The 20,255-nt window shown below is 50.3% G+C and overlaps 5 protein-coding genes across 5 annotated transcripts; 2 read left to right on the top strand and 3 right to left on the bottom strand.

The window, feature by feature from the left end:
* Positions 1–3,816: 3,816 nt before the first annotated feature.
* On the bottom strand, positions 3,817–6,189 carry BU24DRAFT_267092 (uncharacterized protein). Its single transcript, XM_033522559.1, has one exon. It carries the CDS (start codon positions 5,875–5,877, stop codon positions 3,958–3,960), a length of 1,920 nt encoding a protein of 639 aa, XP_033380306.1. The 5' UTR covers positions 5,878–6,189; the 3' UTR covers positions 3,817–3,957.
* A 3,015-nt stretch (positions 6,190–9,204) lies between these two features.
* Positions 9,205–9,950, top strand: BU24DRAFT_267066 (uncharacterized protein). The gene has a single exon (XM_033522558.1). It carries the CDS (start codon positions 9,349–9,351, stop codon positions 9,844–9,846), a length of 498 nt encoding a protein of 165 aa, XP_033380305.1. The 5' UTR covers positions 9,205–9,348; the 3' UTR covers positions 9,847–9,950.
* Positions 9,951–12,495: 2,545 nt separating this feature from the next.
* Positions 12,496–13,626, bottom strand: BU24DRAFT_352891 (uncharacterized protein; the record flags this gene model as incomplete). The annotated part of the gene is made up of 2 exons (XM_033523754.1): positions 12,496–13,397; positions 13,461–13,626. 2 exons carry the CDS (start codon positions 13,624–13,626, stop codon positions 12,496–12,498), a joined length of 1,068 nt encoding a protein of 355 aa, XP_033380304.1.
* A 1,985-nt stretch (positions 13,627–15,611) lies between these two features.
* BU24DRAFT_425789 (uncharacterized protein) lies at positions 15,612–17,020 on the top strand. Its single transcript, XM_033528825.1, has one exon. The coding sequence runs from the start codon at positions 15,622–15,624 to the stop codon at positions 16,816–16,818; it is 1,197 nt and encodes a 398-aa protein (XP_033380303.1). The 5' UTR covers positions 15,612–15,621; the 3' UTR covers positions 16,819–17,020.
* A 2-nt stretch (positions 17,021–17,022) lies between these two features.
* On the bottom strand, positions 17,023–19,752 carry BU24DRAFT_425788 (uncharacterized protein). The gene is made up of 3 exons (XM_033528824.1): positions 18,870–19,752; positions 18,580–18,812; positions 17,023–18,530 (listed from the first exon to the last, which is right to left on the bottom strand). The coding sequence occupies exons 1-3, from the start codon at positions 19,457–19,459 to the stop codon at positions 17,236–17,238; spliced, it is 2,118 nt and encodes a 705-aa protein (XP_033380302.1). The 5' UTR covers positions 19,460–19,752; the 3' UTR covers positions 17,023–17,235.
* Positions 19,753–20,255: the final 503 nt, after the last annotated feature.

Below are 20,255 nucleotides of genomic sequence, written 5' to 3'. Positions count from 1 at the left end.
AACAATAGGTATTTACTCCTTTGTCAGAGGCCCCATGATAGATTCAACAGTGGCTTGTGAGTATTCGTAATGATCAATGAGGGGGTGCGTCGCATCGGTGTGCGTGTTTGAATGTGGAGTCTGTAGGGAAAGAGGGATGCCCAGAGGTGAAGGAAGGTGGTGAGGTCTGAGGGGCAAGAGCACACACCAACTCCTGGTGCTTACTTCCCCCAACAATGAATACCTACGCACCACGAACAAAAGCCAAATGGCGCCATCTCTTTCTCTCTACCCTCTTTATGCAAGGGCTGGGGTTGTTTGTTTCTCCATGTACTGGCTGCCTATAGGAAGGAGCCCGATGGATTGTTGATCTTCGCACTCGAGCTCGTCCATGGCGGCATCGCTAGATGAAAGGTAAACGAGAGTTCAGCTTATTCGATCTGCCAAATCCAGACTGAGTGTGATAGTGTCAACATCATCCCGAACGGCCTATCGTTTCGCTCTTCGATTGCGAGAAGAACGCCAGTAAGGAGGCGGGCGTACCGGCGTTCATCGAGCAAAGTCCTCGAGCATGAGCGACTAATATGTTCGACTCGGAACTTATCTGTAGCATGCTCAAACCTTCCACGAAAGCCCCATCCACTGACAAATATTCTGACCCGTCTGATCGTCTCATTGACCCCACAATCTCCGCATAACAAGTTCCGTACGGGCGACTCATATTCCAATGGTGTAAATGGAGGAAGACAGGCAACTTGGCCGGCTGGCTGGATCGCGGTTCAGTCACGTCTAAATGCATGTACGCATGCAGAACGCGTAGATATATGCCGCACGAAAATAGTCATCATGGACCGGAGCAGCACTTACTACGGCTTGGGAGCTCCTAAATACGCATCATCTACGCCTCCTGGGCCTCCTGGGCCTCTTGCTCCGGTTGCCCCGCAGCAGACTAACGAAACCGTCTGCCACTTAGATAGTCAAGAATTTGAGACAATCAATGTCGATCGGAAGAGAAGGAAAGGCCGAGAAGATTTTAATGGCGTTGGACACTTGGCTGGCTGCATATCGGGTCCCTAATCGAGTTTTCAATAGGCAGTGCGTGCAGTTATTGATGCAGCACACAAAGCCCGACGTCAAAGAAAATCGAACGAGAAAGGGAAGAGAAAGAGCAGGCAACTAAAACCTCACGTCATTGCGGCTCCACAAACCAACGCCTCTACGACTCAGAAAGGGCATTGATGTTGCACGGCGAAGGGGGCGGAAGCATATGATTATTAGTTGTGTTGTCAATCGCACCGTCTTCATACGCCCAGCCCCCTCATCATCCACCAAAAGGATCCGGCCCAGCGTTTCCACTTTACGCGGTAAAACGCTTTCACGCCGTCACGAGTCGCGCTAGAGACACGCCTCGGGTTGGTCATTTGGTGGGACTCTGTTTCTGTGTGTGTCTCTCTCCAATTATTCTAATTATCCAATTATTACTCTACAGCAAGTATGCATCAATTCAGTCCTCTTGCAGCCATAGCTCACAAGACCAACAGCCCAGCGCCAGAAACCGGTACCGGAAGGGGGCTTCTCCAGGCGAAGCCGGTAAAGACCTCGCATATGGATATTTCTTTCTTCTTTTATTTTTGCAATTGCTCCACCCATTGGATCGTTTTAGGCCGCTGCTGATGCTTGCACTGCTGATGCTACTATTGATGATGTTGCGTCTGAGCTGACCTTGTCTCTCGCATGATGAGGTCAAACTCGTATCAAGTCAGACGTCCTAAAACTATTAAAAAATAAACCGTGACGACAGACGCAACACGCCAAGTGGAATGATGGGTTCTACCGTCTACGTAAAGCAGTCCATCTTCAACGACACGAGCGAAGCGGACCCCAACTAATCTACAATTATACTAACCATCCAAACGACCGCTAAACTCACAACTCTTTCTAACTACATACAACTACTGCTGTACCCGCACCTCCGCGCCGCCGAGCACCACCCGAACCTTTGGCAAAGGGCCCGGAGCTAGGCTTTGTTTTTTCTCTTTTATCTTCAAATGCCTTTCATGCCGGTGGTGCTTATGGGAGGGACAGTGGGAGGGGTTGGACGGGGCTAGGCTGGCTCATTGGGCCCTGCAGCTACTCTAGTAGGCTGCTACTACTACTGCTCCCTCTTACACCCTAGGGTTATTACCCTACTCTTACTCTTACACTACCTTGTTCTTTCCTCCGCCCGTCCCACTTCCATATAAACCTTTCTCACCACCCCCCTCACCTTCAATCATTAAATTTCACATTGTCGTCGTCGTCGTTGTCGTGTTCGTTGTCATCATCATCAGTCTATAGCTGTGTCGGCCATGCTATCTCTTGGTCACCCATTCCAGAAACAAAGGAAAAAACATCACCCCTAACGTGGTTCTCTTCTTACTCCCCATTCAAGCAAAACAGCCTAGCTAAAATTATACTTCGCAGGTGCTCGGTGTCTCTCTCTCTTACTCTCTCTCTGTCTTCCTTCCAACGATCGATCGTCGCCCTGCTGTAAACACAGGAGGGAATTCGCCAATCCAGGGCCCTTCCCCCTCTCCTGTCCGGATTCCCTGGCTGGACGACGACGTCATTCACAAACCCGGAAGGCCCAGTCTGTTGAAGAAGAAGAGAGAGATGAGCAAGCACAGACGCAGGCACGAGACATTCATCCCCCCTCCTCTCACTGGACAGAAACACACAAGACAATGTTTCTCGAGAGGAGGTCGACCATTTCACTTTCTTTCATTCATTCATTCACATTGATTGATTGATTGATTGATTTGGTTTCTTTAAAGAAAAGGGATTTATTAAAGGTTCTCTCTCTCGTACTCATCATAATCTTTCTTTGATCTTTCATCCGATACATGGCCGAAATCGTGACGAGTGGGGGATCTTGGACGGGCGTCCATTCCTTTGTCTTTTCCGCAAGAGGAGCGCCGCAGAGCCAAATGATTTCATTTCCCTCCACCACACAAAAAAGAAAAAGGAAAAAAAAAAAGAGAAAAAGAAGAAAAAAGGGAAAACTTCAAAAGAGCAAAGGGGAGAGGAAGGGAATTCGTATCGTGTTCCCTCTCAAATCCGTTCGTTCCTTCCTCCTTGAGTTTTCCGAGTCAATTCATCAACGTTTCATTCGTGAACAAGCAAGAAAGAGCTGGAGCCCAGACATTTCAGAAAGGAAAAAAGAAAAGAAAAAGACAATGTGTCGAAGAGAAAGGAGATTGAAGGGAAAAAAGGGGTCAATAAAGGGGTGTCCAACCAGCACATGTCAGACAACACACTACACTACAACGAGGTGCATGAGTCTGCCATGTGCGTGGAAGGTAGAAGGTGAAATTGAGGAGAGATGTCACACAACGGATTTCCTCCCGTACGGTATCGTGAGCCCAAACAATGACTCCTACCGAAATTTGTGGTGTGGATTTTACAAGGGAGTCGTGCGGATGGGTGGGGCGAAGTTGGGTGACCACTCGGTAGGTTGGTCACGGAGTGGGATCCACGTTCAAGAAAATTTCTTCACCACCTCGCCCCATTCTGCCGCTTCACTCCATATTATGGAAGTAGACTCGGAAACGTGGGCCATGCATCTTTATCGTCATGAATCCATCGGACCCCAGAGCATATGGGGGTACGGAAGAAAGGGTAAGTCCAAAAAAGCGAGAGGGCCTCTCTCTCCTTGATGGGCAAATATGTGTCGAACAAAGATGAACACACGAGAAAAACATAGGAGAAGAGGCAAGATGGCCGAAAAGGTAGGTCGAAGGTCGAAAATATTAACAAAGGAAATGCTTTTTTGAGCAACGCGCTTCTGGCGTGGATGATTGCCCTCGGGAGAGGGGTTTGGGAAGGTCATTCGAGATGCAATAGATGTCGCTTGAACGCAACAGATGCTAACAACGCCGATGATGCAAGAACGAACACCTATGCGTAAATGGTGATAACAGAATTAGCAGGTACTGGTGCCTAGGACTGGTTTCCGGGGCGATTGGAGCCGTCGGACAGACCAGCGAAACGCTGCTCAAAGGATGCTGGCGGTTCGAATCCATAAGAGGTCGACGCTCGTGGGAAGGTATTATTTGGCCGTCCGCTGAAGGGCGAGCCTAGTCGGATCGTTGCTTGGTCGGCGGCAGCTGAGTCTCGAACAAGACTTTGAGGTGTGCCCAGAATGCTGGCGAAGGGGTTGGCCTCGGTCGAGACGTTGGTTGTGGTCGAGCCGTTGGTTGATGGAGGAGCACGTCGTGCGCCCTCCATCATGTCGCCCAGGCTGAATCCCCGGCTTCGAACACGGCGGTGACTCGATTCGGCAGGGGCTCCGAAAACTTGATCGACAAAGCTGTTGCCCCGATTGCGGACCTGCTCTTCGAAATTGTGGAGGGCACGTCGCCTGAAGGGCCGCGAGATTGGCCTGGGAGCGTGCAGTTGAAGGGGTGAACCTAGCCCGCCCGGACGAGCAGATGGTGCATGCCACGTCTGCGCAGCAGGCTGATTCATGCTCCTGTCAGTCATTTCGGACATTGTCGTGAACGAAGATCTCATCATGCTACCGATACCGAGTCCAAGGCCGATATGGAGAGACTGTGATTTTTGATGTGCTGACGAGCGAGCCTCCCGCGCAGGGCGAGGTGTTGCTTGACTCGACAGTTGGGACAAAGGATTGCCAAACTGCATCGAGGCAGCAGTGCTGGCTGCCAAAGAGACATTCATGTCCCGAGTGGAAAAGGTTGTAGATCCCCCACCCGAGGAGAACGGGGATGACAACCCTGCGGGTGGCTGAGTAGAGGATGAAGAGGCTTCTTGTGGTGAGGACTGGAACGGTGATGGGGATCGGTGGTTGAGCAAGCGCTGGTAGTGGGCTGACAATGTAGGTTTCGACTTGGCCAAGTCCCGGAGACGTTTGCGACATTGCTTCTCTGTGGGAAAGCGAGCGTGGGGCTTTGTTGAGCCGGGCACGGGCGTGTTGCTGCCGCTCTTGTTGGGCTTGATCGTGTCAGGGGTGCCGTTGCGAGAAGTGAATCGAGACTTGGATCGCATCCACGGCGTAGTTGGTGCCGAGCGTGGACCTCTCCAAGTCTTCCGTGCCATGCGTGCAACACGATGGCACACTCCGTTCGGAGGAACAGTGCTGGGTAGGGCCTTGAATGGAGTAACGGTAGGATCTTGGAGATACTGGAGGTAGGTCATCCAGAGGTGATAGTCCATCTCCTGAGTGAAATAGGCTTTTAGCTTGAGCTTCTTCTGAGGATGTACCCGTCGCTGAGTTGCGAGTGGGGAGGAGTCTGGCTGCCATTTGGCCTCTGGAGATTGATAGTAAGAGAATGGGTCCACCATGTCCTCCTCTGGGCTCGTGCAGCTGCCGCCGAGAGAAGGGAAAGATTCGAAGCTTTCCCTGGACGAGATGGAGGAGTCTGAGAAGCCGGATGAAGAAGTCGGTCGGCTCGAACTCTCGCTCTGGCTGGCGTGATCTGTGTCGGACCAGTGGATGTCGTTCTGGAATGTGTTGAACTCTCGCATCTGGGACACAGGAGTCTTGGGCGGTGACACCATGCGGTGGAAGACGATAGCGGGAGAAAGGTAGGCATCATCAGTCTGAGTGGCCAAATGAGAGAGGTCCATGGAGACATCTGAATGCAGTTCGGGTGCTTCGATGGTAGGTATCATCGGCCGTTCGTCGTAGAGTAGGTCCTCGACATTGCGAGCCACGATTGTAGCTGTTGTGCGACGGCGGCGGACTTTGAGCGTCTGTCGCGGGGGAGGTGGTGGCTGCAGGTCGTCCGTGGCGGGCCTCACCTCAGGCTCTGGAGTCCGAGGCGGGTGTTCATCGTGATAATGGAACATGAAGTTGCGCGGCAGGGTGATGGAGAGATGGGAGCGGTCTGACTCCATGTTTGACTATGGCGGTTGGCGAACCTCGTGTTGGTGAGAGATGGTTCGTTCCTAGGTTAGAACGATTTGTCTGGATTGGTTCTTCACAGGACCAATATTTCGATTGGAGATCCAGGTGGGCCAGGGTCTTCGATCTGCAATCTCCAAAGAGTCTGCAAGGAGTTCAGAACGTTCAAGAGACCAATTTGTGGAGGAAAGGCAGGCTACTGTATGCAGGGCGGGTGCGATCGCTGGGGCGAGCGGGTGGCAGCAGGTGTTTGAGGGCAGCGAACGCGACAGTGAGGGCTACACAGCGGTTACACGGGAGATCAGGGAGATTCGTGCGCCGAAAGAGACAACGGAGGCGTTGCGCGCGACTCAATTTGCAATTTGAAGACGAAGAAGAGGGTCGCAAAGGGCGCGCAGGCAAGGGAAGAAGGCGATGGGGTTGGCGCAAAGGTGTTTGCGGGCCGGCGCGACGAAGAGTGAATTTGGCAGACCAGCAACGACGACGGTCGTCGAACGGGGAGAAGGCGACGCTGGTGGGGAACAGGAACGAGGGAGGTGAGATGAAGTGAAGATGGTGAGGTGAGAGTGTCGCGTCACAGTACTGGACCGTGTAGATGTTTCAATTTGGTGGTTGAGTTAACGGCGGTGACAGTCGATGAAGCGCGCGCGGGCGCGTTTTATTGGGGAATAGAAGCGAAGGGAAGACCAAGAACACAAGGAAAAGATCGTGAAGACGTTCGGGGAAGACGAGATTAGGGCATATCGGGGTGGAGAGGAGAGATGAGGAGGGTTGGCGACGTGTGGGCGGCGAAGTCGACGAAAGTTATCGGGGGTGGAGGGAAGTTGGTGATGAGTGGTGAGTGGTGGTGAAGAGGTGGAGGTGGAGGAGTGAAAGAGTGAGAGTGCGAGATGAAGGGAAGAAGAGCAGGGAAAGGGCAGGTTAGGTAGAGAGGTAGGGTAGGGGGGGCACGGGCTGGGCGGGTTGGCTGGCTTGCGGGAGGGAAGGAGGGAGGGAGGAGGGAGGGAGGAGGGAAAGAGTGGAAGGGAAGGAGGGAGGAGGGCAGAGGGAAAGAGGGATTGGGGGGGGGGATGGGGATTGGGGATTGGCAATTGGCAGGCGCGTGAATTGGTGGGGTGGGTGGGTGGGCAGGAGCGAACGAAGCAGAGAAGGAGCAGCTGCGGGCTAGAGAGCGGCTAGTCCTATCGTAGTCGACGACCCAAAAACACTAGCCGACGCTACCGATGGCTGCTGGGACGTTTGCTCGTCACTGATTGGACAGATTCAATGCTGTACCCTTTGCCGTACTCAACTGTGCTGCATCTGTACTGTAGACTGCTATGTAGTACTCCGTACTTGTAGCCGTAAATGCACTTTGGCCTCATGCTCGACCGAGTAACCTGCAGATACATGTACAGGGAGATTAAGCAGAGTAGAGTACATACATTATCGCATACATGTACATATGGATGTACTCCGTACTCCGCAGATGATTACTCCTCTGATCTGCTGGCATGGGCGCTAAACGGTTTTTCTTCCATCGGGACATAATTGCTGTAGGTGTATACATGGGGGGTCGCACCTCTCCCCTGCACATGCATACAGCAAGTCTAACTCTACTGCCTCCTGCACTCTGCACTCTGCACCCTGCACACTTGGCCCTGCAACTTCACAGAACCAGACCAATTCCAGATCGTCCCCCCATTGATTCAAACGCTACACGCACTCGCACTCGCACACGCGGACAGTCAAAAAGGTATTCCATGGAGATCTCGTCGTTACATCCGCGTGTCTGTGGTACAAGGAAACAGGACTCGACACTCAACATGCCTGCTACACCTTCACTACTCCGTACACAACTACACAGTATATTTCCGATCATGTGTCGTCGAAACAATTCAATTGCGTGTGCGCGCTAGTTTTATCCTCTCACCGTATGTCTTGTCTTGTCTTCAACAATCGCCCATGGGCCATGACAAAGTTCACAGTCCATACTCCACCTGGCACCTACTCCAGTGACTTACTCCACACCGACTTTGTTGTCGACGGTTCGTGCTTTTTTTTCGTTGTTGTCAAACAAACACGAACTTGACAACAACCACCTACATGTCAACAAATAAATAAATAAATAAATAAGTAAGAACCAACAGGGCCCTCGAATGAACGGTACGCCAGTCCCGTGGCGAAACACGTTGAATCGAATCCACACGTACGTCTACCTAAGTATGCAAGTGAGTTGTCTTGTCTCTTCCTGCAGCAGAAAGGAAAAAACCGATGTGGTGTTACAAAAGGGGCTTAGTGTGGCTTCCTTTTTGACGACGCGTGTGGGTATACGCGCTAATGTCGCGTGCTGCATAGACGCACAGACCACGACCCGATTCGCGGCCCACGTATGTATTCCTCTCCGACCAATCAGCAGAAGCCAAAGACTGGGGAGGATTGTTAGGTAAAGACTACGGAGGACGACTAAGAGACTGAAGAGACCTGGAATGAATGGATTTCTTTCCTATTGTCCACAATATCCGGCTGTGTTCATGCTATGTACGTACTCCGTATACAGCATGAGAAGGAGACCACCTCACTCCAATTGTATACTACTGCAAGCGGTACAGTAGTCCATAGCAATAGACGAGCCCCTGCATCAAATCGAACAGCACGCATCCATCTGGGTGTGTCCATCGCATGTATGGAGTACACTACTGTACCTAACAGCATGTACGGAGTACTCCGTTCTCTGTACATAGAGAAACTCTGATTAGATCACCTCAAGTTCTCACCCTTCCAACGTCCGTCCGTCCTGCACGAACACTTGTCAACCGCTCAGCCCATCTTGCATCCTTCGTTCTCTGCCCCCGCGCTCTCAAAAGCCTCCTCACCCCATACTTTTGGTGATCGTTGGTGGGGAGACGACTGTTTATCCTGCAGAAGAAAATTGGCAACCCAATTGCGCCGTTGGCTCTATTGTAAAGTCAACAGCAGTGCCCCTATATGCCTATGGTAGGCAGTGCTGTCTCGAGTAGGCGCCTGACTTCTACTAGTACCTCGTACCATCACAACAATTGGTAGAAGTCCCTGGATTATTTTACCAGTAGCAGCAGACGTTAGCATTATTCTTTTGCTGCTATTTAATCCGCAGCACGTTCCATTGAGACACTACGTTCATGATCGCGTACTGGACAAATGCACGATCGCCAGTGCTGCAGTGATTGCTGCATGAGAAAGCAACTGGCCCCATGGTAGCCAGTCGTCCGCATCCAGTGCTTGTGGCCCCGCCCCAACGTAAAACCATACGTCTCCACGAGAGAGCGTGTGAGCGAGTAGACTTGAATCATGTGTACGGACTGCGGAGTACGCTTGCAAAGAATTATCTATTATTATTGAGGTCCGATTGAAGAGGAATTGTCCTCTGTGCTCACATCCAGCGTCAACTTTTGCATAGCTTGGGAACTTGCCAGCCTTCCGAGGAACCATCACTCGGATATGGTATGTACCGAATACACTGCATCACCAACGAAGTGCACAAGTACAACCACACTACCCGCCACTTCCGATCAGCAGACAAGTTCTATCTCACGCTCATCCCTCTCTTCCTTTCCAGCATCTCTCCATCCATCCATCCATCCATCTATCGATCCAATATATCTCTCACCCCAAAAAAGAACTTTGATCATCCCAACCACTTACCCATCCAGGCCATCTCATCCTCGCTTACACCTGCTGCGGCATCCCAACATCTATCATATTTCCTTTTTCCGCCATCAATACCATTCCCATTCCCCTTCCAGAAACGGCAATTACCTCTTCTCTTGCTCCCTCTCTCTCCACGGCACCCCATAATCTCCCCGATTGGACAGCAGCTCGATTTTCTCATGTGCAACCTGAGAGGGGGGCGCCCAAAAGCAATGCATGTCATGTCTTGGGGGTACAAGGTATCACAACCGTTTTCCCGTCCGAGTTTGGCCGTCTTGTTCGTAGGTAACTAGACCTGTATGTATGGCGCTTGAGTGGCCACGCGGGACGGTCGCTGTCACATGGCCGTCACCCCCCTCTCTATCGATTCACACTCCAGCATATCTCGTCCTTCGCAGCGTTTTGCGCTTTGCTTTTCTGCCCATTTGAGACATCGGGGCTGGCGTTGGAATGAAGGCTGTGGGTGATGCGAGCTGGATGGGTGACTGAATAACTGAATGGCATGGAGCGAATGAGTGGTTGGAGGGGCGATGTGAGCTGTCACATTTCCCCTTCTGTGCATTTCAACAAGCTGTTACGGAGTAGTTCGGTGGAACGCACCTCGTCCTCGTAGGTATCGATTGCCTGCTAGGTTGGTATCACATCCTCGAACGAATTCCACCACCATCACCCATCTCCCAAACGACGACAGAGCAGCAGCAACAGGCCGCATCAACCCCTTCCCATCCACCATCCACCATCCCTCATCCGCGTTTACCTGCATCATCATCATGCAAGCCCCCCCACGCATCCAGGCCCGACCTGCTTTCCTGACGACTCTCGCGCAGCGCGGGGAGAGAGGCGTCAACGAGGGAGGGAGTCTTGGCGCGACACTTTCGCGTCAAACTCGCGAAGACAGCCAAACACACTAACCCGATCCATCCCTCGATCGTAGACCTCTTATGCGGCCACCCGTCCACTCACCACCACCAGTTATCGTCGATTCAAAGTCGACGTTCACGCTTCGTCTGGAGGGGAGGGAGGGGCGTACTGTTCAGCCAGCCAGACCCGGCCAGAGCTCATCCACCGCCGTCATTTTTGATGGTTGAAGGGTGAATGCGTACTACAATCATCCTTGTAACCCGTAATCACCGGTACCTTGTACGATGGTGTGGAATCGAGATAACGATCCCAGCGCATGACATCATCTCCCCCCCTCCATCTCTCATTAATTCCAACAGGACCTGACAGACACGGGACAAAAGAAGATTGCGATGATGGAAGATTTGAAACCTGGTCTAGTTAGTTCGTATGATGTAGCAATTGAACGGAAGAACGAGTAGAGTGCTGGGTTTGAAAAGTGAATAACTAGACGTAGACTTGAGGTTTGTGTAAGCTTCGTAAACCGGATACGCGGATGTTGGTTCGTTGCCCATACGAAACAATGCCGTCCAACATGCAGTAGTTCTGTTCATGGGTACGAGTACCTCGTAGAGTGAGTCTAGACACGAGTACCTTGTAAGAACGAGTGGGTACATCGATCACCGATCATGGTTTATCAAGTCCTGGAGTGCTAGACCGTACCGTGTGTCAGGACAGTTTGTTTTGGGTTGGGTTGGGGCTGGGCTGGCTGGCATGTTTCGTACTGTGTTTGGCTGACGTGCACCCATAGGCTGTGGTTTACTATCTGTGTTGGGGCATAATCGTGAGCAGGGAAGCGGGAGGCACGGCACGACGTCATGGCATGGTATGGTGATCAGTAGTTGTAAGATTATGGATGGTTTTGAGTGAGTGAGTGAATGAGTAAACGAAGGCAGAGGGAAATGGCTATGACGGTTGATGTGTGATATATTTTTGGTCCATCAAGAGAGTAGTTGCAATTATTACTGGTAGGGTTCAGAGAAGGTGTAGTAGTCAGGAGGTATATGTAGGGTAAAGAGATGTGGATGTAGTATTGTGGTGATAGCAGAACGATAATATCCATCGATGAGGTAAGGACCTATATGTAACTGTGCTTTGGAAACGAGTGTCGAATGTCTCCATTTCAATTTTAAACTGTTACTTTTCAAAAGAAACTGGGAAGTTTTTTGTGTTGAATTTCTCCAATATTAGGATGGATGAGTATGTACATGCCTTTACGGCATATAATCTGTCGTTGATTTCGTGGACGCAGGATAGAAATTCAACAGTTAACAGTATAATATAACCAGAATTAAGGGTACTTTGCAAGAAGAAGATAGGAGGGGTGGGGATGTAGCATGATATATCACTATTACTTTGAATTTTGATATCTTGGCATCGGAAGGATCTTTGTGCAGGTTATCATTGACGTTTCGACAATTAATAGGTACTTCTTGGTTTTCGTAACATTTAATTATATATTATAGGAAGATAAGAAAATATAGTTTATAACAATCGTGTTGGAGCATTGTCTCGTCGAAAGGAGAAATAAATATAAAATAAATGTATCATATGTAAGTGTAACTATAGTGTAGGTCTGTTAGGGGGTTGAAGCCCACCACTGAAACAGGAATTCATGATGTGAATATTGAACACTCTGGAACAGTATCTCTACTTGAGTTGTACTACTGGGTGGATATATATTTACAGGCTGTTTATTTAATTTCCATTTATGACGAACTATCTTGACTTGCGATTTCTACGACTCTAGCACAGAGATCTAAGGATCAAGAACGACGATTTAATACGCGAAGTACCGATCACAGGAAGATAAATGCACAAGCTCATGTTTGATCAAGGAAATTTGCTGTTGTTATTCTTCAAGGTAAATATTTCGGAACAAGTGGTAATACATCCATTCATTTCATATCGAATCCAAATCGCCCTATCCCTTCATCCCATCTCGTGCCATGCCGGCCCTCCAAAACCCCATTTCTATCCAAAGTCGTCACACCATCATTGCAGAGCTCGATCCCCCTTTCAGGGCAAGTGTAAGAGATCCCTTACAATCCAAGAGCAGCATTGAAGGCATTCGCCGCAGCAGCACCAACAAGGCCGGTCGAAGCCTGGATGGCACTCTGGCACGTTGTGGCGATCGAAGCGCCGACATCGCAGCGGTTAGAGATCTGCTGGCAGATGAAGGAGGAGATGATGCCGATGTTCTGTGCGGAGCCGTGGTTGAAGAGGGAGAGGTCAGCGGGCTCAAATGCGTCTTCCTTACGGCCGTCGGAGGTAGCGCCGAAGTTGATGGCGGCGTTGCAGTTCTGGAGGAGACCAGCGTTGGCATTGCCGACATTTGCGTTGCCGACGTTTGCGTTGCCTTTACCGACGTTGGCGTTTCCAAGGTTTGCGTTGCCTTTTCCCTTGTTGGCATTGCCAGCGTTGCCAGCGTTGCATGCGTTGCCAGTGTTGTTGTTGGCGTTGGCGTTGCCTGTGGCGTTTCCGGCTCCGGCTCCTGCGACGTCCGCGACTGCTGCGAGGATCTCATCCTCGGTGAGGTCGTCAACACGAAGACCAAGGGAGTTGATGCATCCTGCAGCATCGTCGGCGTCGTCACAGGTGTTTCCAGCGCCAGTGGGGTCGCCAATCTCGCCTGGGGCAAAGGTGCTAGCCTCGTTGGCGAGAAGAGGATCTCCACCGATGGCAGCGATCTGACGTGCGAGCTCAGTAGTGATCTGCTTGTTCAACTCGGCCGCACCGTCAGAGGCTGGATCCTGGTGCTGGGTGAGGGCGGCGATCTCAGGGTTGACGGCCTTGATAGACTCGCAGAGAACCGACTTCAAGCCAACCGAGCCAGTGTTGCGCTCAAGAGCGCGGAAGATGAGGGCATTGGTCATGCCGTCGACGTCGCCTGCGGCCTTTGCATTGGTAAAGGCCTGGTCTGCAGTAGCTTGATGAAGGCAGTCTATATTGATTGTAAGCATATATATCCTCTCAATGATGCTTCATCGTCAACGTTGGAACTTACCAGGATCGGCAATGTTGCCAATGCCTTGGGCAGCAGCTGCGTTACCAAGAAGACCGAAGACGGCATCCTGGATGTTGTCCGGGTTGTCGAGCTGCAAAAGGACGTTGACGGCCCTGAGGATGTTTTCGTGGGCATGCTCCTGAGGAACTTCTCGCTTTACGCGCATGGTGGTAGGGCGAGCGATGGCAGCGCCGATCAAGGGAAGAGCGAGGAGGATTTGTTGCTTCATGTTTGCGGTGATTGATGATCTTTTCGTTCCGTTACAAGACAAATGTAATCGTTTATTCGTGAATGAGGTATAAGACAAGTTGTATATGTTGATAAAAGGACCGGCCGAGATCGATTCTCCAGGAACGATAGAATGGAATAAAGCACAAACCTCGAAAGAGTGTGAATGGGAAACGAAAGACTTATTGTACGATGAATGGATAGAAGAAAAACCCTTCCCAGGAGCAGAGTCGCATTGATCTTATATGTAAAGCCGGTGTATGCGAACCACAGTTGCTAGCTTCCCGCTTTGACAGCTCCCCTAACATCTCGAATCAGCAGCCGACAGCTGTAGTGCCGGTCTTCCCTTGTCGTGGAGACTAACATGACAGTGAATGATACTAGCAGCTGGCGCTTGTGGTCGAAGCATGGCTTTGGAAACATCACTTCGTCGCATAACGGCGCCTCCTGAATGCCCTGCTAGGCATCTCTTCCATCATACATCACAAAACCATCTACATCGCCGTTGGGACGTGCAACGGAAGCACGATCCGAGATCACGACCTGGAGAAGCTTGAGTCGCTTAACCAGTTGAGGAACGGACGTCCAAGGTGCGCATCCTTGCTGATTGGTGGAAATCCGCCAAGCCGTTCGCTACCAGCTTTTCTGAGACAGACCCGCAAAGCTTGGAGACAACATCTGCCTCAGAAAGTCTCCTATATGTCAAAGACGTTATTGACGAACGGTTTGGTAACAGTGTGTTCTCGCTTCGTCTCAGCTCTTCGCAGGCGACCTTCGTTACTATGGGAATCTCGAACGGTAGATACCTGCTTCCACTGCGCTTTCGATACTCGTGTTCCCTGGCGGTAAACGTCTTCTAGAATCGTTGGACTGTCAAACAGTGGCGTGTCCGTCTTGCCATCTCGACTGACGTCGTCCCGCTCGACAACAGCTCCCTCAGCGTGGCAATTGATGCTTCCTTTGCACCAAGACTTATATGAGGGAGTCGTATCTATAGCATGATATGCACTGCTTCCATGCACTGCGAACTCTGGCAGTTGAGAGGACATCATAAGGTAGTAAGATATGCATGCCGACCTGGCATCTCGAGTTATCCGGTTTGAGGTTTAATTATCCAGCAATGCTAGTCCACCTCGTCCTACCTAGGGGTGTTCGAGCCATACTTGGAAGATTCAGCGGAGAGCGCGCGACCCATATCTGATTTACGATTCAAAGTGACGATCGTCTGCTTTCTTGATGTGCGTGCGAATGCAACTTCTGACGGGAGCATGTTTGCTTCTGAGTGATCCTTAGATGCGAAGCGTCGCTTTGCTCCGTTCGCTGGATTGAACTTTCATGTTTTGAGCCCGTTTCTGCCACTACTACAGAGATCTGAGTCCTTTCCGCAAGTACGCGCCGCAACCATTGCCATCATAGCCTGGACCATGGCCGGGGTCAGAATTCAGTACTGGGTTGTTCGATATGATCTCGTAGACGTGGGTAGCGTAACTTTACAATGTTCAACTGGAATCGAGAAGGCAAAGGCATCTCAGCCCAGCCGGTATTGCCAGACTCCCGCCACAGCCGGGGCCACAGCCAGCCGAAGGAACAGATTTCTGCATGTATCAGGACTTTACAATCGATTGTATAGCCTATACTCAAATACCTATTTCTCATATCACCCAGCTGAAGGTTGTCATTATTCTTCGAGAGATCTAACAGGTTTCCTCTTCAAGCTAGGCCTATATTAGCCGCAAGTATAGCCAAACAACATCCCAAACAGCACATGTCTCGCTCGCGACCCCGGACTTGGTGGGGGCAGCGGTCAGCGTGCACTGAACTAATTTTTGGTGAGAGAGTCCGATGTCAGCCTCGCTTCTAGTCCTGTCCCGGGCGACCCCTTGGTTTTACATCTGCAGGAACCAAGTAACAGGCTAGGTGGATGGGGCATCTCATGTCCCCCCACGACCGATATCTCGGGTGCCGGTCCCCTCGGTACCTTCGCTGTCGTGATGCCTTCTCCTCTGACCACATCTTAGCATTGTATACTCACACTCTAGCTATCATCAATATTATCGAAGACGTATTCTCCCGCCTTGAAATCATTAAAAGAGCCTCATCCTCCCAAATCTTCGAAGACGTAGTCGACGGCTTCTCAAACAACCTAGGGAATCGACCCATTGCGAGCATTATTCACACCTCATTAAAGTCGAAACAAATCCCAGCGCTTAATACAGATCGAAATTCGTTGTACTCCCAAACAACCGTACCCAGTATTCTTCAACCTCAGTGGGCAACGTTGCTCGCTTCGCAAAGCATAATAGACACCATGACACGACCCAAGGCGCGGACGATATCCCGCCCTTTCGATGCTAGACACGTAGGTGGCATAGACGTCTTAGGGACATCTTCCGCTCTTCAGAATGCTACACCCATCATCCAACCGCCTCAACGAAGCCTCACATCAATGACAATCGAACCCGACGAAGTTCCAACTCACATGAACATGGCCGCCAGAGTACCCCCGAAGAGGTCCAACAGCATCGCAAGCGGCTTCAACAGACCCAGCCTGCGGTTGAAGACCTCACTGTCGATACTTCGGAATCGAGCGACATCCAACTCTCCAGACAGGGCAGGGAAACGTAAAGAAGACTCTTCGGCGCAGGAGACCGCTCGCAGCGCAGACGTCCAGCGTAGACAAGCTCCTACATTCACTCTACCGCCCCCTCCTCCACCGCCACCACCGGCATCAACATCATCACAGCAACTACGTCTTCGAACGCCACCACAGACACAAGTTCCGAACCGCACACCTTTACCACGACCCCTTCCGCAATCACAAACACAACTCCAATCTCAACCACCCACCGTGCCCCCCAAAGTTCCCAAAAAGCCCTCAGCCCCGCCACCGACAACCCGTCCCAAGAGAGCAGACTCAGGCACCGCCATATCCATCGACGACGTCCCCGTCGAAACCCGCCCCCTCGGCTTCAAGGAAATTGTCTCGGTTCCGAGCTTCCAGGAGCGTATGAAGTTATATGAGCGGACGAGGGAGTATTGGGCGAGTGCCGATCATGGATTGGGGGAGTGGGTTGGTAGGGCTGGTAGTGGTGTTGTTGGCGGGAGGAGGGAGGTTAGGGTTGTTGTTTGAGTGGGTGATGGTGTGGGAAGAGAGATTTTGTTGGTTGAACGAGGAGAATATTGGTCATTGTAATATTTTGTTCTTTTTGTTGTTTCCGAACTTCTTGAGATACCCAATTTTTGTATGTCGGCGATGTAAGATAGTATTGAAATGAAGCGCAGGTCGCTTCACGTTGTTGTCGAAACAGTGTTTGAGCATGTTTAGTATATACCCTGTTTGTGTAATCCTTAAGTGCGTCAAGTAATGGTCATCCCAATGGGATCAGCATTCACATTTTGTTAGCAACGTTCAAGGTACTGTTGGGTGATGATTCAATGCAGTTACGAATGTTAGATTGTGAACCGAGAATCCTCCGCGATATCAAAATGAATACTGACTTCCTCATTGTGCTTACCTTTCTGCGCCCTGATTCAATTTGTGCAGAGGTCATTCTTTCCATGCTAGCAGTACCAAAGGTTTACTAATATCAACCTTTCTTTTCTTCTCGATAAATTTGTTGTACCGTATGATCGCTTCAATTGATTCCGTGCTCCACGCTCCATTTTCCTGAGCATCATCAACAATGAACTTGTATTTTGGGACCTCTGGATGATCAAGGCCGAAGACATTGTCGAATGGGAAGGGAGTGTGATTGTCAGAGTACCCTAGTATCCAATCGTATCTCCCGGCTAGCCAGTCGAAAAAAGTCGAGGAATTGAAGTACCACCATATATCAGGATCTATCCGGGGAGAACCCTGCAAGAAACTGTGAAGTTCTTCATCTAAATCTGCGGTAAAACTGGGCAAGCCGTCCATGCGGAGCGCCAGGTCGCAAGCGTGACACAAAGGCGATGATAAATGCCTTTTCCTGGCCCACAGAGTCGCAACGCAATCGGGTCCGAACACGGCCTCGAGATTGGCTCTGATGTCAAAAGTATCAAACCTGCTCGAATAGTACCCACGATAACAGATGCCGTGATCCTGTGCCTGTGCCCATGCATCTAGCATAGTACTAAGACTTACACGGCGCACATATCTCTGTCTATGATACAGTGCTGGTATTTGAAAGTCCTCCGCTTCCCTGATTTCGACGCGAAATCCATGTGAAATATAGCTCTGCGCAAGGAGTTGAATGTCGTCGAGCAAACTACTGTCATATCTGTATTTGCTGCTATCGGTAGGATCATGCCGGCCTCGTTGTTTGACCTTTCCGGGCAAACGATTCGTAATATCCTCTGTGGAGCCCAAAGAATCGTGATCGATTAGAACAGGGCCAAATTGGAATTCAATGACGTCGTTGTCATCTTGGAATCCTCCCAAAGAATCATAATCGATCAGAGCAGAGCCAGATTGGAATTCAATGACGTCGTTTTCATCTCGGAATCCTCTTTCTGTGGAGGTGCCTGAGTCTGATTTGTCCTCTAGGTTTTTGCTCAGGTGATTGCCAGTTAAATGTACCACGCTTGAGCTCATATCCGCTAGCTTCTCACGTAATCTACCAGTGGCCTCAAAGGCATGGTAAGACGTAGAGGCGAACGTTACCCCTTCATGTTCTTGATGCTGGAGAGGTTCTGGCTCAATGGATTCCACAGTCTGCCACCGGACAATCATAATGTCGGCACTGGATGGATCTTTGCATGCAAATTTGGCAGCCCAATCAGTAGGTCTATGGCTATCGAAGGAGCTAGGAGCAGGGGATCCAAGTTCAGAGATTGTCTTACACTCTAGTGCTGAAGGAGTTGCTTTGAAGGTTAGGTCAAATGCTCAAATGACATTAGGGGTGTCACTTACTTGCCGCGGATGCTGGTGAGTATAGGTCGTTCATAGAAACATTATTGCGGCGCATCCATCGATGTATCTTCTCTGGATTAACAGAGCTATCCCTCACAGTGAACCATAAAGGGGGTTTGTCCGGCTCTTGGACGTTTCTGCGCTGCTGCTTGCGGACAATTGCTTGCATTTCTGTCTTCTTGATATTCTTATCCTTTTTCCATTGACTGATTCGTGTACGGTATTGTCGTTTGCTACACATTATTGATCGGCGAACTAACATGGAAACATCTCTTGTCACGATGACTTACTTGGCAATGAAACCGAAAGTTTTCCGAACTTGCTCTATAACCTTTTCTAGTGGTTGCCCCTCCTCTATGTGAGTCTTGATGACATAAGACTTCACGGGATCCCAATCAGTAGCCTTCAATGTTGGCACCTTTCTTTTGCGGACTCTTGATGCAACATGGACATTTGTAGTTGTAAAATTCTGGAGCCCGGTCTGATCTTCTGTAGCGAGGCTCCGCACATGCCCTAAGTCATCTGGATCATGCATCTCTTGATCTTCTAGACTTTGGGGATGTTCCGTAACATACCAGTCCTTGGACGGCGCAGGATCCCCAAGACCTATTGAATGTTGATTTTGGGGCTTTTTAAGGTGTGGAAAGCTTGGTTGGGCAAAACTTGAGCCGGCATTGTGGTGTTTATTTTGGTCATTTACGGTAGACTGATGGCCTAAGTCAGGGATCTGTTGATGTTGATCAACCTGATGGAGAGGAGAATTTTTGGTGTTCCATTGCGTAGCCTGGAAAGGATGTTCCGTGAGAGTCATTTGCTGGTCCAGGTAGGACCGCAGGCCTTTTTGTATTACGCTGGGCTTGCAGCGTGTTGTATCGTCCATTGATGTTGGGGCTTAATTGTAGGTATGAAGACGCTGCACTGGTAATGATACGAGATGCGACAGCTTTGGGCGGTGGCTGTAAGTGGTAGATGAGGAAAATCAAAGATCAATGCACTGGCTTCGCTGTGAGGCTGGGCCACGGGCCCTCTTATATCATCGTCGTTCCTTCCAGATTGCAAACATGAAGGTAACATGCCCCAATGCAAGACCGAACAAAAGTACAAAATCGATGAAAAACGACAACAAAAGTACTATTCTTCTAGTTAAAGGCAATGACACGTCCTCGAGCTGACACTGGCGGCATGGTTTTAGGCTGCTGATTGGGCTCCGGAGGGAGCTGATGCATTCGCCGCTTGGCCCCGCGACACGGTGGATATCAGTGCGTTTGTCAAAAGTCCTATTGTGAATGCTCATCCAATCTACGGGAAGCTACACATGCCCTCATGCCCGGTATTGGTTCGCTTGCAGGTCTTCCTAGCCGCGGAGGTGGCCAACCCATGCCATGCATGGACCAGAGTCCTTTACAAGTGTCAAGAGCTCTTCTTCGTCTTCATTGGAGCGGAGGTAGTAATCAGATTCCGGTGAACCTCCCTGGATTGATAGTACGCCTTCAAGAAGAGTATGCAAAAGTCCAATTCCGTGATGGTACTTTTGCATCTCTTGTATACAAGACAGCACGTACCTGTAGTCGCACCAAATGCGACTACTCTTACCGGTGCATTTATGATGCATGTGAAAATGCAGAAGCCCTAATCCCATCTGTCAAAAATACCATCACAAATTTTGCATCAATATT

The sequence above is a fragment of the Aaosphaeria arxii genome (genome assembly GCF_010015735.1).
Source record: "Aaosphaeria arxii CBS 175.79 unplaced genomic scaffold BU24scaffold_8, whole genome shotgun sequence".
NCBI lineage: Eukaryota > Fungi > Ascomycota > Dothideomycetes > Pleosporales > Aaosphaeria > Aaosphaeria arxii.
This window is presented reverse-complemented; position numbering and strand designations above follow the sequence as displayed.

Coding starts and splice junctions, on each gene's coding strand:
- BU24DRAFT_267092 (XM_033522559.1), bottom strand. CDS start 5,877: ATGGAGTCAGACCGCTCCCATCTCTCCATCACCCTGCCGCGCAACTTC.
- BU24DRAFT_267066 (XM_033522558.1), top strand. CDS start 9,349: ATGTACCGAATACACTGCATCACCAACGAAGTGCACAAGTACAACCAC.
- BU24DRAFT_425789 (XM_033528825.1), top strand. CDS start 15,622: ATGTCCCCCCACGACCGATATCTCGGGTGCCGGTCCCCTCGGTACCTT.
- BU24DRAFT_425788 (XM_033528824.1), bottom strand. CDS start 19,459: ATGGACGATACAACACGCTGCAAGCCCAGCGTAATACAAAAAGGCCTG. Junction 18,813..18,869: donor ACTTTCGGTTTCATTGCCAA/GTAAGTCATCGT, acceptor AATAATGTGTAG/CAAACGACAATACCGTACAC. Junction 18,531..18,579: donor CTCACCAGCATCCGCGGCAA/GTAAGTGACACC, acceptor TAACCTTCAAAG/CAACTCCTTCAGCACTAGAG.